Source organism: Scheffersomyces coipomensis (assembly GCF_036884675.1).
Source record: "Scheffersomyces coipomensis strain NRRL Y-17651 chromosome Unknown DFJ63scaffold_1, whole genome shotgun sequence".
NCBI lineage: Eukaryota > Fungi > Ascomycota > Pichiomycetes > Serinales > Debaryomycetaceae > Scheffersomyces > Scheffersomyces coipomensis.
In genome coordinates, this window is record NW_027042892.1 from 144,772 (window position 1) to 163,334 (window position 18,563).

The following is an 18,563-nucleotide window of genomic DNA, read 5'->3' on the forward strand; positions in this document are numbered from 1 at the left end:
ATGTGAAAAAATGATAATATGGTAGTACAAAAAAAAAGGAATGTAAAAGTAAATAGGGGAATAATACAAGGAATGGACGCTAACTGATTTAATTATGATAGTTTTATTCTTTTTGGCAGAAGTTAACCAATTGTGACTAGTAATGAAACTGACAAGTAAAGAAGGAAAGGAACGAATTATATAAAAAAGAGAAATAAGAAGGGGATCAAATAAGTTAAAATACAAGATCCAGTTTAGGGGGATACATGGATAATATATATAAATTAAATTAAACATTCCCAATTGTGTATTTCGACGAGGCTTCATTTAAAAGTATGATTAAATTATATAGAATGTGTTGTTGCTAAATGCCATATGAATAAACAGTAGTCAAGTACCGTCAACTGACTGATAGATATGAAATCTATACGTTTTACAAAGTCGTATATTAAAAAAATAAAATGTATGAAATAAAATAATTTCAGGGTGCAGAAATCAACAACAACCTTGTGTGTATGGGTAAGTACTATGTGATGAAATAGATACACATCACAAAGACTTTGGTCACAAATACACATTACTGGGGATACCGATCGGTTTGGGATTTGACTAAAAGGTAATCGTGGGTCAATAATATATTGAAGGAAGGAGTGAAGTGGAATTCATCTCCGTTTCATTATGAAAAATATATTTCTTCCAAGAAACTATAGTTGATTTAGTTCATATGCATGATTTGATCTGCCAATGAAGGAGGTGGATTTGTTCTTTACCTTTAAATTCTAGAATTGTTATAAAAAGTGGCCTATATAAAACGGCCAAATCAAGCTAAAAATGCAAATTCAGACACACAAAAAATTTCTTTTTTTCTAATTAATATTCCCAATTAGGAAATTGTGATGATAAGATCAGACAGAACTACTATACAACCAAATAATACTTATACCAACTCTAAGCTAACTCTAATGAACACGTCTAAAATTAACCGATTTCAAATCTGAATAGTGAAAATTTCATTCTAGATTGGTAAAAATGCTATCATCATCGGTCTTACAAGCTTTATCAACGAATCAAACACTGATGTGAACCCTTATATACAATGATGATCGTGTCCTCATTAATGTGGAAAAAGGGATGAATAACATTTAGGTAAACCTCGTATATTTTTATAGTTTAAACCAATCATTTATTTTCAACCTTTGTTCAGAAGTACCGCATTTCTGTTATACACACTTTGTTCTCGTATAACCTGGTTTATTTACCGATTGTAAATATCTCTATCATCACCTGTCTACCACATACCCAACTCTCCATTATTACCGGCATGAATGAATGAATGAATGAATGAATATGACCACGACCCTAACATAGCCAAATCTACCATTTTAATAACTCCTGTCCCTCCCCCCCCTCCTTCTCTATCTGTTTTGTGATCTTACCCCCCATAACAACCTCATCAACTACTTAAATTTCGCGATCTATCACAAATCTAATATATCTAAATTAGGTAATTTCAACCAGTTGTAATTATCTCTCATCGCTATAGTGATCAGAATCAGGACGGTCGACAGAAGACGCCAGATTTTGACAGATGTTTGCATGAACGATTTCTTAATTAGGTAAATTGATTTCAAAAGGTTTGTCCCTCTGAAAAGTTCACAGTTTTGATGGACTCCCCCTTTTCCTTTTTGATTCGATTCGATAACTTCCTTTCGGTATGTGTTAATAATACTGAGGCTTATACATTCTCTAAATTATTATTAAGTTTTTTTATATTATTTTATATATACTGCTATTTAGTACTAAATTTTACGAGTTATATAAAATAATAAATATGCATTGGTATTTTTAACTTCTTCAGGACTTATCATTGATATAATACTATCATCAAATTTAAACCATTCTCCTTGTCTATTTTTAATCAACACAATATAATGACCTGTATTAACGGATCCAATATGACACACTAAGGCAAATAATTCATAAAATTTATCTTCATTTTCATTTTGTGACACACAATATTTATTCATATTTAAATATAAGGGAATTTGAACTGAATCTTCAATTTTTGATGATGTATCATTTGATGAATTATGTTTAAATCGTTTTAATTGAATTGATAAGATTGGAGGTAAGGTTCTTAATTTTAATGATTTTATAGCTCGAGTTTTATCACCACATGATCGACAACTATATTTAACATCTAATTTTTCTTCAGTTGTAAATAAATCTAAACAATCATAAAGATCAATTTCTTGTTGTGAATGAATTGAATTCTTTAAATGATTAATTTCTAAGGATAAATCAACCATGGGATCAATAGTAGTAGTGATAGTCTCACATGATAAACATTTAATTGAACTTTGTAATTCACCTGAAAATGTAGAATGAGTAACACAATGACAATTATCATGATTTAATTGTAAAGGTCCACTATCATCTATCTGATCTGATTCCATTGAATTCTTTAAAACTCGTTCATAATCAGAATGAAATTCATTTAATATAAATTGCCAAAATTCATGAGCATCTTGTTCTTGAAATCCTGCTAATGATTTATTTTTATACCATGCTGTAGCTAATAAATTAGTCATACCATAACCTTCATTTGAGCTTGATGTATAAAATAATTGAAATATATTATCAATACTACAAGTTATACATGCATTATTTTCATCAATCATTATATCTTCATCCGGATTTACATAATGTCTCTTTTCACAATTAAAATAATGTAAATCATTATTAAAAAATTGATATTTTAAGATTGGATTATGAATAAAAGTTTGTAAAATTGAACTCATAAAACAAGTTGCTCCTAAATTTACAAATCCTTTTAAACCAGTAATAGCCATAGTATTGGGAGCATTATAATTATCATTATTATCATCACTATCCAACTCTTCATCATCATCATCTTCTTCTTCTTCTTCTTCACTTTCTTCTTCTACTTTATTCAAATAAATATCTTTTCTAATTTTATCTAATTGAGGATGATTTATATAATTCCCACATTGGAAACAATATAATAATCCATTACAAGAATCAATAGCAAAAGTATGAGAACTTAATTTATAATGAGAATATGCATGATTATGATTATGAATTTGAAATTGAGATTGATTATTAAAACAACATCCAACATGAGGACATTGTAAACACATAAAAGAATTTTGAAAATTATGATTTAAACAATCTGAACATTTTAAAGCTTGAATTCGTTTATTAATTAATTGGGCATTAGATATTTTTGATCCATCTTTCTTGGTGAAATATGAATTTGAATCTTGAATAGGTTTAGATAATGTAACTGCTTGTTTATAAGTTATTAAAAGAGTTTCCTTTGCTTTAGTTTCTAATACTGAATTTAAATGAGTACATGAAGGTATGACACTATAATTATTGAAAGATGCGATGAATTTATGATCATTAGTGTTATGAGAATGATAAGTGGAATGATTTCCATGATTATGATTGATGATATGATCACCATTTGTATGAGTATTACCATTTGATCCATTTTTAAAATCAGTGATCGGAGGTGTAGGTAGAGCACCAGGAATCGTCTTTCGAGATGATGACATGATAGGGGAAATGATTTCTATAAAGGATATGTGCTGGGTATATGAGGAATGTGATCGATCAACAAGATAATATTAATAAGGATGGTATGAAAGATAGGAAAGATTATATGATAGGTATGAAGATTATGTGATGATAAATGCAAAATTAGGTATTAAACAGTGGAAAACAATGGCGGGAAGGGGGAATAAAGATGAATAATGACGAATAAAATGGATTTGATATGAGGTAAAGATGAATGAGATGCAATGAAAGGGGTATAAAAGGATGAAATATCTGTTTTAAGTAAAACAGTTGCAATATCCTGATTATAATGGGTTTGAAAAATATTCAAAGTAGGCTTTCTTTCTTTCTTTTATTTTGGTTCAGTATATTTTTTTTTCGTAGTTTGACAGACAGTGAGTTCCTGATAAAAAAAATCAGTAGTGTGATTGTAAAGATAGACAGAGACAGAGATCACTAATTTAAAGATAGATGGTATAATTATAGTATAGTTTTGATGCTTGGTAGTATGATCTTATAAGAGTATCTTATAAAGTGAATGACAACTATCTATCTATCTATCTATCTATCTATCTACCTATGGTTGAACTTGGGGTTGTCTAACAATAGTGGTTGTAGTGATGATGATGGATGATTGATGGATGATGGATGGAAATTTAAATATTTTTCAGGTTGCTGTAAATTTGTGACTTTCTCACTTTTCTTTTTTTTTTCTGAGTGAGTGTTGTCTCAGGGGGAGGGAAATTGCTGTCAAAGAAGTCATCACTAAAAATTAGTGACAATTTCTCATTAAATTTAGCGAGCACTCTCGGTAATTTTACCTCATTAATTATTTAATGTTTAGGGAGATGGAGGGAGGGAGGGGAGGTGGCAAACAAACAAATAACTCACACCATCAGCTTTTTTTTCGCAACCTTACTAAATTTACAAAGTATTATTAACCACATTTAATGTCATTTTATATTAATCTATAAATACTTTTTGAACAGGGGCTCAATCATAAAACTCATCATCATCATCATCATATTCATCATCATCATCTCCAAGTCTATTACTTCCTCTTAATGATTTCTTCACAAATCTTGTCTTTCTTAATTCTGATTCATATTCATCTTCATTATTGATAATTAATCTTTTATCATTATTCTTTACTGCCCCATTTTGAACCAATACTCTTTCAATATCATCTATCTTCGTCGCATTCCCTCCTAATTCCGTCAACGTTATATATTGCTTAACCACATTCGTTTTATAATAGATGATTAATGTTGGACAATTGACTTCGGGATAATTTTCAATACATCTATTAGCGGGGATTTCACAAAATTTAATTTCGGAGAATTTAAACGCTAAAGTTTGGAAAATAGACGATAATAATCGACTTTGAATATTCGATGATAAAGTTAAATGAACCAATACATATGAATCCATTGATGCTTTTGTAATTTCTGTTTCATATTCTTGTTTATTAATCGGTAACACTGATCCGAATTGTTTTTGAGCATTTAAAGATTTCATCTCCGCCATTCTCTTTTGTTTATAACTATTAAGAAAATCCTCATCTTCAAGATCATCCAATTCATCTAATTCATCTAAATCTTTATCTTCTAATCGATTATCATGTTGTCTTTTAATAGCTTCTTCCAATGCTTCTTCTAATTGGGCCGTCGGTGATGGTGGTTTTTCCGGTATGATCCCATGACTTCTTAAAATATCATTCCATTCTGTATCTTCAGTAGGATCAACCTCTACTGGTATTTGCATATTTTCCATCTTGATTGATTTAGTTGTAGTTATATTCTTATTTATACGAATTGTTCATGTAATTTTTTTTTCCACCTTTTAACGTTGATCTGATCGGACAAAACATCCATGCCGCGTCTTTCTGTTATATACAGGAATCGAATATTAAATTTCATAAATTTTGATGAGATGGCTGAATGGATGGCTGAGTGTAATGGAGTGGAATGGCCTTACATGGGTTATATCTACACAATTGATTAATAAAATTAATTTTTAAAAGTATATAAATCAGATAATTCCAATTTATAAAGTTCTTCATGTATATTATAAATAAAATATAGTTTTAGGTTCATAAAAACACAATGGTTAATAATAAAGGCAAAAGTAAAACATTATGTACAGATTAATCTCAATTGAACAAAGGCGAATTGTTCTAATTGAGTTGTTTGAAAGGGGAAGTAAAAAAGGGGGAAAGTTATAAGTTGAAACATAAAAATTCTATTTCTTTTTTGTTGTATTGAATTAGATCTAATAAACCCCAACCTTATGATAGGAATAGTTTGATTATAATGAAGGAATAAAGTCATTTAGTCCAAGTCAAATACATGCACAATGAGCTGATTTGATTTTGATCAAACTTATTTAGTAGCAGAAGCTAAGTAAGTAACTAAATCATTTCTATCCTTTGGTTTCTTTAAACCACCAAAAGCCATTTTAGTACCTGGGATATATTTTTTTGGATTTTCTAAATAATCAGACATGGTTTGTTCAGACCAAACAACTCCTTTCTTTTTATTGGCATCAGTATATGAGAATCCAACAGCATTACCTGATTTTCTACCGAAAACACCATGTAAATTTGGACCAACTTTATGAGGACCACCTTCTTCAACAGTGTGACATTGTAAACATCTAGTTTTAAATAAGGTAGCACCTTTCTTTTCGGAACCTTTTTCAAATGGAGCTGGCATTGTATGAAGTTATAAGTTAATTAAGAATAATTAATTAGTTATTATTTAATTAAGTAAATAGGGTAAATACAAGAAATAATTACAAGAAAGATGTTGATCAGTATTTATAGTTTGAAATTTTTTTTGGTCGTCCCTTTGTGCTTTGTGTGGGATTGTTCCGGTAATTTTACTAACAACTTTGATTTTATTGGCTGTCTTGGTATGTGCAGGACATGATGATGGATGAGTTAATTATTTAATATTAACCGTTGCTCATCTATTATAATTGTAATGGTTTAATTAGTTTCATAGGTATGTTATACTTGATGGTTACTATTAGTACTAAGTGATCTCATACTATTATACATCATATCATCCATCACTTCTAGTGTAAAATGGGTTAATTAAAATATGAAATGGTGTTGTCCGTAAAATTCCGCACTGAAAAACTCATCTCTCTTACTTTTAATTAACCTCTGATCATCAATCATCAATTGATGATGATGATTATAGTTATATTGTTGTTGATGATGGCTAATGATAAAAAAATGAAAATGAGTCGTTATTTTACTTTTGTGATTTAATTATATCAACTTTTGTCGATATGTCCGCTATATATTATTTTCTTATATATATACATATATTACTCTCTTTTCTTCTTTCAAACCCCGACTTTATATACTATAATCTTACTTAATTAACTAATTAATATAATCAACTAATAACGATCAATACTTACGTCGTTTACTATTTTCATTTTCAATCCCCTTGGATTCTTCTTCTCCACGTTTCCTCATCGGACTTCGAGATGGGGTACGACTTGGTGATCGAGAATATGATCCACTTCTTGATCTTGATCTTGATCTTGATTGTGAATCACGACTAGGTGACCTAGAATAGGATACACTACGTGAATAACTTCTACTTCGACTATCACTACCACTACCGCTACCGCTTCCACTTCGAGAATAACTCGAACTTCTTGATCTACTTCTACCTCTAGTTGGAGCAGCGGGTAAATCATTCAAAACTGATCTCATCTCTTCCGTCAATACTCCCAATCCAATAGCAGTGAAATAATTAATTGAAAATCGAATATCTTCTCCATCTCTTTCATCCACATTCATCACTGGGAATATACCATTGATATATGGTTTAATATAATCATCATAAATTAATCGATCTTTAACTTCATCAATCCCCAATTCTTCAATCATCTCTTGAAATATAAATTTTAATAATATTCTACTAGCAGAATTCGTATCATTTTCAGTCAATCTTATATCATTCCAACTTTGTTCAATCGGGATTTTATCAGACGCAAATAAACTCCCAAAGAATTTACCAAGATTTCTTAATCCATTAGTTTCAAATTTTTCAATATCACAATAATAAAATTTAAATAATTTGATTAATAAAGTTTGGAATTTCTTTTCTCGTTTACCGATTAAACATAATTTTATACCTATTAATCCATAAAATTTCGAATACGTCTTTTCTTGAGCACAACATTTGATAATCATATCAATTATAATCTCATCATTATCAAGTTTAGCGGTTTTAAGATTCAATTTAAGAAGTTTATGAACCGCTTCATCGGCTGATAATGATGATTTGATAGTTAGATATACTTTTTTTTGATATTCAAGTAATTCAGATTCTGTCATATCTTTAATGATTTCTTTAGGTTTTGATTCTTCTTCTGGTTGTTGTTGTTGTTTTACTTCCTCTTCCTCCTCCTCTTCATCATCATCGCCTAGGATCTCCTTTGCTATGTCATAATACACTTTCTCATTAACATCATAATCTTCATCATAGTGAAATACATTTAATTCACTCTTACTATGAAGTACACTATCGAATAAAATCGCATGGGTTTCCTTATCTTCATCCTCCACCAAATCCAACTCTTCAACAACAATAGGATAATCATTAAACTTGTTCTTCCTAATCTGTAAGATCATTTCAATCTGTTTAATACTTCTATCTTTTAAATCATAATTTGATTGCTCATTTAAAACTTTCATTAAATTTTGAAATATCAGATTAATCGCCATATTAGAATTCTTGGTAAGATATTGACCGGTAACACATAGTATCCGCACTATGATATCTATGCTTTCTCCTTGAATCGTTTCGAATAACTTTTGAATAATCTGTAATACAAGGATTTCATTAACCACTCTTTGATTAACTAAATGACAGATGAATAATGATGAATATCGTATGAAGGAATAATTCTTCTTTCGAACATCGACATTCTTTCGGAATTGTAAGATCAATCGATTGATTAACAATTCTCCAATATCGGGAATCTTTGAATTTAAAATCGATACTAAACTTGATAATATCGCTGTAGAACTAATGTTTCGTAATTGTTGATTCATAATGATTCGAACTAATAATCCTTGATATCGTATAAGATTGATCTTGAATAAGTCAAGGGAGACTTCTGGAATTGTGGTATTGGTCAATTTTGTCCCTATCAAGTATTGTAATCTATGTTTGGTCTTCTTCCAATGGGCTTTTTGAATCGATTCATTTGGTTGTTGATCACTTTCTTCATTCACTATATCATGTCCATTCCCATTGTTATGATGTGACGATGATCCTGATACCCCAGCATTACTATCCTCGTCCTTATCCCTTTTCATCTTGTCATCACTTGGTTGTTTGACTTCAAATAACTATTACGTCTTAAAAGTATCATGACATTTTCTATAAACCAAAAAAAATGCAGCATCGCTTTTTGTACACACTCTAAAAAAATAAACTCAATCTGAAAAATTTTAGCAGCAGTCAGTAGATATAACTATTCATAAGGTGTTACTATAGTGGAGATGATTAGAATACGGACGGTGAGTGTTCCTATCCTCGGACAAGTACGAGGAATAGCGTTCTCAGCATTCAAGGCGGAGAAGTTTACGACATATGAAAAGTTCACTAAACCTGACAAGTTTACTAAATCTTACAAGAGTAAAGATTATTCTAAAGATAGAAAACCTAAGTCATATACATCCTCAAAGACTCCATATAACAACAGACAAAATGAGAATGGAGATGAAGATCTGGCACTCCCAAGAGGTCTTAGATCTAAATTGGATTATTTCATTGAAACAGGTGATATCCCATCCACGCCAATGAAGAGAAAGAATAGATCAATGAGATTTGATCCTACTACAAAATCAGGTTCTGAAGCTAAATTGAAATATGCTTTGATGAAATTAAAGAATCAATTCGATGGAGCTACTTTCTTAAATCCTGATGGAACTGTATTAGAAATCTTTAAATTAAAATCTCATGATTTAAAACCATCCAACCCTATTTCAAAAATCATATTTGAAAATATTTATAGAGTTAAAAAATTCATTAATACTGGAGTGGATAGAAATCTTTTATATGCTTTATTAGGAACAAACTCATTTCAAATTAAAGATTCCTATTTCGTCACTAGTAATGTTATACAATTATTAGAATGGGATAAAGATCCTGAAAGAGCATTACGATTATTAAAAATGGTCGATAAAGAAGCAGCAGTAGTTGGAATGAATACTATTTGTAAATGGTTATTTGATAAAGGTGATGTGAAAGCAGCAGTTAAGAACTTCCATGATAGAAGTAAATGGGGAGTAAAGCCAAATGCTCAAAGTTATATTATCTTATTCGATGGATTAGCTAAAAACCATGCATGGGGAGAAGTTACTAATGGGATAAGTGAAGATATGATATCGATCTTTGATAAATATAGAGAGCAAAGTCATAAAGCATTTGATGGAGTAGTTAATTCTAAACGGAAGTTTGATTTACAAAAGAATAAAACAACGATTAATCATTTTAATGCATTATTGAATTTCTTAGTGAAAAATTATAATGATGATCAAAAATTAGCATGGGATTTCTTTGATAGATTGGTTCCTGATCCAAAATCTGATTTACCTAATTTAATCCCTGATTGTCAAACTTTTACCATTTTCATTGATGGAATAAATCGTTATTCATTATATAAAGCTGACCAAATCATGAATTCAAATGAATTATCAGCTAATGAAAAGGAAATCAAATTATTAGATATCCAAGCTAGACAAATTGAAACTTCAGAAAGTATCCTTCAAAAAGTAATAACAGAAGCAACTCCACCTCCACCACCTACTAAAGAAGAAGTTTTACAAAATCCTGAATTATTAGAAGATTATAGAAAAGTCAGAAATAGAATCCTTATTGATATTGAACCAGCATTCGCGTCAGTTTTCACAGGTGCTTTCATTAATAAAAGTGGAACTGGGGTGAAATCAACCGTTGGATCTCATTATAGATATGTTGAACAAGGTTTAACCTATTTGAAATTATGGTGTAAAGAAATAAACTCCATTTTAGAATTTGCCTATAAGACAAACCATACAGAAATAAAAGATGGTATTATCCAAGCATCTAATTCAATTAAATCAATTACTGATAATAGAGTTTCTAAAGCTATAGAATCATATACCAAAGCTGATATTGAGATTGATACCATCTTACCTGAGAAGGTATGTCCTAAATACCCCGAACAATCAGAAGTCAACCCATTAGTTATATTCCCACCTCCACTTTCATCCAAGAATAAGACCAAAGCAACATTTAGTAACTTTAAGAAACCATTAGTTGATTTCGCTCGTTCAACTTCTTCCGAACAAAGACTTTTAGCATTAGATGATCTGTTTAAAACATCTCGTGGTAAATTCGGTAGTAGATTGACTGAAAGACAAAAGGATATTATTAATAGAGAAAAAATTGGAGTTAATAAGTTCTTACTTCATCGTATGATTGATGCGTTGATATATTTAGGAAGATATGAACAATTCCATACATCTATCTTATACATATTATCCAAATGGGGTGGAATTCATATTCCAAAGATTAATGGAAGATTACAACCAAGTTTAGATGCGATTTATTTACCTAAATTTGTTCAAAGTCCTGAAGAGATTGAGGAAGTTAAAGCCTTAACTCATGTCAAACAATTTGAAGTTAAATATCTTGAAGATGTAGTGGATATCATTTCAGTTGAAAATTTCATTTTTAAATTGAATGAAAATGTTAGAAATGGAGGTAAAAATTCTACTGCATTGATTACCGAGATTTTTGGTATGTTAGTATCAAAACACACCAATATCAAGCAAGGGTTAAAGATCAGAAATAAGACGGTTGATGCTATGTTTGCTTCGTTTGTGAAGGATCTCTTTTATTTCAGTGATTATAACTACAATACTTTAGTGTTACAGAAAGAAAACAATCAAGTATCTAAAAAGTCTATCACTGCAGATCAATTACAAACTTATTTATCATCTTTAGATTCTTTCATGACTTCATTATTAGTATTGAGAAACGAAGAGAAAAATTTTATTGATCAAGTTTTATTCTCAAGTGATATTGAATCTTATAATAAAATCATTTCTAGAATTTATGAAAATGAATGGTTAGAAATTGATGAAAATGACTTACAGACCCACAAACAAATCATTAAATCAGGTATACTTTTCTATAGACCTACCGAATTAAGAAAGATTGAAGGCAAAGAATTATCATCTTCGGCCATTTGTAAATCCATTAACTTAGTTTATACTAAACTTAAAGATGAATCAGAGGAAAGTTTATCTGAAAAGGATAAATCATTAATCAGAAACTTGAAGAATTTACTTAAAATCAAATCAAGAAAGGAAAATGAAAACTTAAGACCATTCATTGAAAGGATATATTTATCCATTTAGATTAACGAACTATCTCTTGTATATAAGAAATACTATTGTAAATAGAATAACGTTGTATATAAATATTTATCATAATTTGCAAATCAAAGAAGAAAAGATGCAAAAAATAAAGTGTACTGCATAAAAGAAAGTCTCTGGCACTCTCAAAGTAAAATGTATAACCATAATTAGGCAAAACTTTCTAAAAACACAGTGTCTTTTAAACCAATAAGAGATGTCTTCACCAGCGATATATATCCAGAATCCAATTAAATATGATTACAAGCAATTAGTCAAGCATGTTATTGAGTCTAATCCTGGGTTTTCAGGAGTTATAATATACATTGAGCAATACATTGAAGATTCACTCCATCTAAATTATATCTTATCAAAATACTATAGTATAGCGAGAGAAGCAGCTACGGCATCGAGAAATCAATCCACTTACAAATTCGACATCGATATCATATTCAATAGACCCATTGATGCTACCGTTGTGAGCAATTGGGGTATTGTATTTACTTGGGAGCAAGACTCTTTGGATGACTTAAGATCAGAGTTTAACGTGATTACTATCAAATCTGAACAACCAAATGAATCATTTAAGGCTGAGATTGAAACAGAACTGTTTAAAGGTCAAGAATTTGATACAGTTGCTGTTGGTGGAACTTTTGATCATTTACATGATGGGCATAAAATTCTATTATCAATGGCAATATTCCTTACAAAAAAGAAATTAATTATCGGTATTACAGGTGAACAATTATTAGTCAAGAAGAAGTTTCATGATCAAATAGAATCATTCGAGACAAGACAATCGGCGGTATTGAAATTCATAGATTTGATTAATGTAGATCCGTATATTTCTATTGATATCTACCAAATAACAGATGTTTGTGGTCCAACTGGTTTTGTTAGTGATATTGATGGTTTAGTTCTAAGTCGTGAAACTGCTAGTGGTGGTGAGTATGTGAATAACTACAGAAAAGAACAAGGATTCAGTGCCTTGAAAGTGATAGCGATAGATGTTATTGGGGGTGAAGGTGGTGATAAATCAAATAATTGGAAAGGTAAATTAAGTTCAACAGATATTAGAGAGTTCGAATCGAATCGAAGTAAAAGACAGTTTAATCATAACGAAACTAATGGAGTTCAACATGACAGTGTTAAGAGAATCAAAGTTGATGATAAAAAGGAAGAATAAATATATTATAGTAGTAAAAACTGTATACTTCACAGGATATACATATAGGAATATATAGAATGAATGGCGTTAATTTTTTATTATAGGAGAGCAAACTATGAACATATTTCACTTGATTGAAATACCCTTATCAAATTGACCTTGACGACGAGATGATCTATCAGGGTGATCTAATGCCAAGGTTAATGGTGCTTTACCAATTTCATCAAAAAGATTCATATCATCATTGTCTATGTACGCACCTTTATCTTGATTATCAGCTAAAGCAAATCTGATCTTTTCAAATGCTTGAATACCCAAACCCAATTTCTTTCTTAACCTTTCCTTTGTTTCACCAAATTTTTCTTCTGGGAAAACTGCTAACAAGAAAGGAATACCATGATGATAAGAACTATTCTTATAAAAGTGGAATGCTGTCATTATATTAAGACTTTTACTTAATTTTCTTGATAATAAGAATTCCTCTTTTATAAAGTCATTATCAAATTCATCAACATCAACTGTCTCTTCCGTATATCGTTTGATAACATCATGGCTTGATAAAACTTCAACTTCGGATGGGAAAACACCAGCATAAAGATCAATTCCATCTTGTAATTCTTCAATTGGTTTATCAAACTTAATCAAATCATTATATGAATGATTATTACCTGACCATACTAATATATGTTTGTAATCTTTAGCAGGAGTACTCACTTTATTTAATAATTTACTCATTAAATCACGTACTGATCCATTCTTAGGAACTAATAATTCAAATAATTGATATTGTAAAAGACTGGTTAACCAATGAATCTTAATTGATCTTAAATTTTCATAATCGCGTAATTTGATATTTAAGAGTTCATATTCAAAGGAAATGATTTGATTAACAGGAACAGTTTTAGGTAAAAATGTTGATAAATGATGAGAAGACTTTAAGGGATATCTCAGACCTTGATTGTTAAGAACGAATATTCTTAAATAAGTTGGATCAACATTTGGTCCTAACTTAGAAGCAATTTCTTCAGCCAACTCTTGATAAGTATATAAGGTTGATATCCAGAAATCGAATGATTTACTTATCCTCTTAGCTGTTTCAATTTGTTTCAAAGTAGAAATATCATCTACTATTTCAACATCCTTAGGTTCATCAATATCTTTGAAATCATCAACGCCGTTTGCACTACCATTACCATTCTTATTTTCTTCCACCACAAAATCACTATCTTCTTCGTCGATTTCAGCTTTGAATGGTTTCACTTGTATATGAATTCTAGTCAACATAAATTTATAATATTCTTTAAGGTCTTTAAATTTCTTATCACCTGCTAATTCAGCTGCATTTGCAACTTGAACTGAAATAATATCTCCATTACTTAATTCATGTTTTTCAAAAGTTAATGAAGTATCAATTTTTTCAATCTTAGCTGGAGATAATTCTTCATACAACTGTAAAATGGTATTTTCATCAAAGTTTAAAAGTTGATTAATTGGTTTAATAATCTTTGAAATAACCGTATCCTTCGAGATAACTATATGGGATAAAGCTCTAATCTCTTGAGAAATTGGATCAAAGTATTTAATAAAGATTATGATATGATTAGAATGCTCATAAATAGGATGGAATTTAAAATCAGGGTAGACTTCTTGACCAATATTATTAATCTTGGCAAATACTTGGTCAAATTTGAAATCTTTAGGATCAATAATTTCACTTGATTTGGTAGCTGTATTGATATTATTAATATCTTTATTAACTTCTTCAAGATAGAATAAGAATTCATCAAATTTTCTATTAAATGACTTGAAATAAGCTGAATTTATAGTACCATCACGATTTTCTTCCACAACTTCAGAATCAACCCTATTAGTATGATTATTTCTATGACAAACAATGACTAATCTAAATGGTAATTCCTTATCATCTTTAATAATTTCGTCATCATTCTCATCAAAGTATTTCAAATGTTTTCCAATCATAGTATATAATAAATAATACGGATCATCCTTTTTGACTTTAAAGGTAACTGGATCACATAAACTACCAGAAAGAGACTCGTCATAGAATTTAGGAAGAGTGGGATCTAAACATAAATCAAATCCAATATGATTATTGATAGTACTGGTAGTAATAAATTTAGTATTAGTGAAATATAAAGCTTCTTGTTTTACACGTTCTAATCTTTCACGTTCTTCAATTTCATCTTTGATTTGTTTAGGAATGTGATCTGGAATAGCGTCAAGCATCATGTTATCACTATCTGGTAAGATCTCCGGTAAATCAGATTCACGGTAGTATACCAACATATAGGCTGAAGTAACTCTTCTCAATAAATTCTCTTGTTGTTCAATTCTAGTTAATTTTAGGAAATCTTCTTGTGCAAGTTCATTTGCACCAAAGTTTTCATTAAAAACTTGAGTCTTAGTTGCTTTCCAAACTTTATCATCATCAAATCTTAACCAAACATCATCATTAGCATTTGGTTTAATCATGGCATAATAATGACCATTTGAAATACTACCTTGATGAACTAAAACACCATGTAATTTATAAGTCCAATTTTGATCTTTGAATTCTTGAGGTAAATCTTCATCTAAGAATGGTTTTAAATCAATTTTATCAGGGAATTCATAAAGATCATCAATTTTAACCAAATCATCAACCATAAAATCATATTCAAATCTCTTCAATTGTAAATGTAACACAGGTGGGAATGATTCGAATACAACCCCTTTCTTAGCATCTTGATAACCATAATCATCACCGGCTTGATATTTATTTTCACCATCTAACATTTCAATTTCAATATAATTTTTAAATGATTCTTGTAAATTTTTAAATCCTCTAACGTTTAATTGAATATCCCAAAAATCTTCTACCCTGGAAGATTCGTATGATACATTAACACATTTAATATAAGATTTCATTTTCCCAACAAAGATATCATTTAATTTTCCTTCAATCTCAGATCCTTTCATGGCAGTTTCTAATCTATCCATTAAAATACGATTTAATTCTTGAACATCATGTTGAGTGAATGCATCAGAACTATCCCACCCAAATGATTTTGTTAATTCTAAAGTACCAATAGGATCATTTGAAGTTGATAAAAGATAGAATATTCTTTGTAATGATAATGGCACTGTTGGGGAAAATTTTGATGAAGATGAAGATACTGATGATGAAGAATTATTAATCGTTGGAATTTGATAAACTAATTTTCTAAAAATTTTAGTAGTGAAGTAACTTTGTAATAAAGAATTTAAATAACACGTTGCCCCTTGATTATTTAAACCAACGAAACCAGCATTCTTTTTGGAATCATAATCGACAAAATTATGCCATAAAACACCTGTAGAAGAGTCATCTATAACTTTTACATAACCAGTGATATTTAATTGATTATTTTCTAATAATGCATGTGAATGATGATTTGTTCTTCGATTGGACGTAGATGTTAAATGTTTATGATCAATCAATGAACTAAAACCCCAATCCGTATCTGATTTACTAAATCTATGATGAGAACCACTTGGTAAATGACAATCAGGATGTAAAGGGTTCCACATATCAAGACCAAATTGAGCACAAACATACCAATCATTAGGAACTTCTTCACCTTCTTTAACAATAGGATGGGGTTCCATATAAAGTGAAATAGAATTGTTTTGATTATTACCTCTTGGAAATAATAATATATTCCAAGTAAATCCACCACATTCAAATGCCGGCGATCTAACCTTTTCATCTTTTAAGGATGACCAATCTTTGATATTCCACACATAAACAGCTTCATCTTTAACGGGATAATCAGGTATCGGTTTCATTAATCTATCAGCCGATGCTTTGAAATCATTGGCCAATGGGATGGAGGTGGCGATAGTTTTTGAATTTATAATTTGAGAAGGACCATCATCAAGAATGACTAAATCATCATCTTCTTCGTCATCCTCATCTTCCTCTTCTTCTTCGACATCTTCATCTTCTATATCCACTTCATCTTCATCATCATCCTCATCTTCGATTTCTGCAATTTCAACATCATCATGAGGGGTGTGTCTTCTTCTTTTCGTGGTTCCATCAATTTCATCATCGAATGATTTATCATTATTATTGTCATTGTTATTAGTATTATTAGTATTGCCATCATCGATGACAATTTCTTCTATGGGACTATTATTGCCATTTGTTTTTCTATTATTATTATTATTATTGTTGTTGTTGTTGTTATTAGTATGATTATCAATCACTTCTTGATCTTTAGCAGGAGGTCGTTGATCTATTTCCATGGAATCATCCTGATTCTCTGATGGATTATGTGTATGAGCAACCATGGTTTGATTGATTGATTGATTGATTGATTGATTGATTGATTAGAAGGTTGTATATTTTTGGATGACCTGAACTTCTAAAAAGGGGAACAAAACTCGATCTGATCGATCAATGGCGATGAATGATTAGATAAGATAACCGATTTGAATGTTTGAATCGACCAGTATCTAGATTCGATTGATTGATTCAAGTTCAATTGATTGATGATTGACAAATCAATGATGTATTGTTTAAAAAAAATCAAATGATCAAAGACGTGGGTCTGACTTTTGATTAGATAAACCGTACTTCGATTTGTAAGAGAGGTTTAGGATTATGACTGATACAATTAGACTAACTAGGCGATGAATCCAATTGAACTAGGTTAACAATCACACTAATGATCACTTATGATTGATTGACTATCGGATTGATTCTGATTTGATAATGGAATGAATCTGGTTAAGAAATTTGTTGCCTACTGCTAATAGTATTGCTGCTGCTAGTTAATTAGAAATAAGAGAAATTTCTGGATTTTGTGAGTGGTCAATGGAGGTACGGATGTTTCGATCCTTTTCCCAACGTTATATATGGCGGAATGGATGTTTGGTGGATTTCCTCTAATAAAAAGCTTAAAAATATCCTTAGCACACACCCACCTCCTCCCTAAACATAAGTTAAGTTAACTTAAACTAAGCAAAAAGTGTATTCAAAGTTTGATATTACTTTAACTTTGAATAATTATAAATCAAATAATCAGTTAGGTAACTAAAATTAACAATGGTGATATGATCAACGAATTGACACGTCTAACGAGAATTAATTAGGCAGTAGAACTGAAGTATTATTAACAACGAAATTTCTCCACCTATTTATAATTTAGAATTGACCATCCCGGTAAGTTATTATATGAGTCTCCTCTCACCTGTATATAACAAGGAGTTCGGTAGTTTTAGTCCGACACTCCTCATATTCATAAATGGAAGGTTACCCCACCTTTTCCTCAAGTGGGAAACAGCTACTTTCCAAATATGAACCAATAAACCCGATACATGAACTTCAAAGATTAACCTTTTATCTTTTTT

The 18,563-nt window shown here is 30.2% G+C and overlaps 7 protein-coding genes across 7 annotated transcripts; 2 read left to right on the top strand and 5 right to left on the bottom strand. All coding sequences in view use genetic code 12, as the record gives it.

The window, feature by feature from the left end:
- Nucleotides 1-1,746: 1,746 nt before the first annotated feature.
- On the bottom strand, nt 1,747-4,057 carry DFJ63DRAFT_338 (ubiquitin-specific protease). Its single transcript, XM_064908630.1, has one exon. The coding sequence runs from the start codon at nt 3,558-3,560 to the stop codon at nt 1,779-1,781; it is 1,782 nt and encodes a 593-aa protein (XP_064764291.1). The 5' UTR covers nt 3,561-4,057; the 3' UTR covers nt 1,747-1,778.
- DFJ63DRAFT_337 (uncharacterized protein) lies at nt 4,058-5,638 on the bottom strand. The gene has a single exon (XM_064908467.1). It carries the CDS (start codon nt 5,332-5,334, stop codon nt 4,555-4,557), a length of 780 nt encoding a protein of 259 aa, XP_064764292.1. The 5' UTR covers nt 5,335-5,638; the 3' UTR covers nt 4,058-4,554.
- CYC1 (cytochrome c) lies at nt 5,639-6,629 on the bottom strand. Its single transcript, XM_064908852.1, has one exon. It carries the CDS (start codon nt 6,273-6,275, stop codon nt 5,943-5,945), a length of 333 nt encoding a protein of 110 aa, XP_064764293.1. The 5' UTR covers nt 6,276-6,629; the 3' UTR covers nt 5,639-5,942.
- On the bottom strand, nt 6,629-9,001 carry CWC22 (U2-type spliceosomal complex subunit). Its single transcript, XM_064908139.1, has one exon. It carries the CDS (start codon nt 8,906-8,908, stop codon nt 6,983-6,985), a length of 1,926 nt encoding a protein of 641 aa, XP_064764294.1. The 5' UTR covers nt 8,909-9,001; the 3' UTR covers nt 6,629-6,982.
- Nucleotides 9,002-9,094: 93 nt separating this feature from the next.
- On the top strand, nt 9,095-12,001 carry DFJ63DRAFT_310122 (uncharacterized protein; the record flags this gene model as incomplete). The annotated part of the gene is made up of 1 exon (XM_064905537.1): nt 9,095-12,001. One exon carries the CDS (start codon nt 9,095-9,097, stop codon nt 11,999-12,001), a length of 2,907 nt encoding a protein of 968 aa, XP_064764295.1.
- Nucleotides 12,002-12,108: 107 nt separating this feature from the next.
- DFJ63DRAFT_333 (putative pantetheine-phosphate adenylyltransferase) lies at nt 12,109-13,238 on the top strand. The gene has a single exon (XM_064907776.1). The coding sequence runs from the start codon at nt 12,216-12,218 to the stop codon at nt 13,182-13,184; it is 969 nt and encodes a 322-aa protein (XP_064764296.1). The 5' UTR covers nt 12,109-12,215; the 3' UTR covers nt 13,185-13,238.
- A 10-nt stretch (nt 13,239-13,248) lies between these two features.
- Nucleotides 13,249-17,451, bottom strand: DFJ63DRAFT_316165 (ubiquitin-specific protease). The gene has a single exon (XM_064906674.1). The coding sequence runs from the start codon at nt 16,992-16,994 to the stop codon at nt 13,293-13,295; it is 3,702 nt and encodes a 1,233-aa protein (XP_064764297.1). The 5' UTR covers nt 16,995-17,451; the 3' UTR covers nt 13,249-13,292.
- Nucleotides 17,452-18,563: the final 1,112 nt, after the last annotated feature.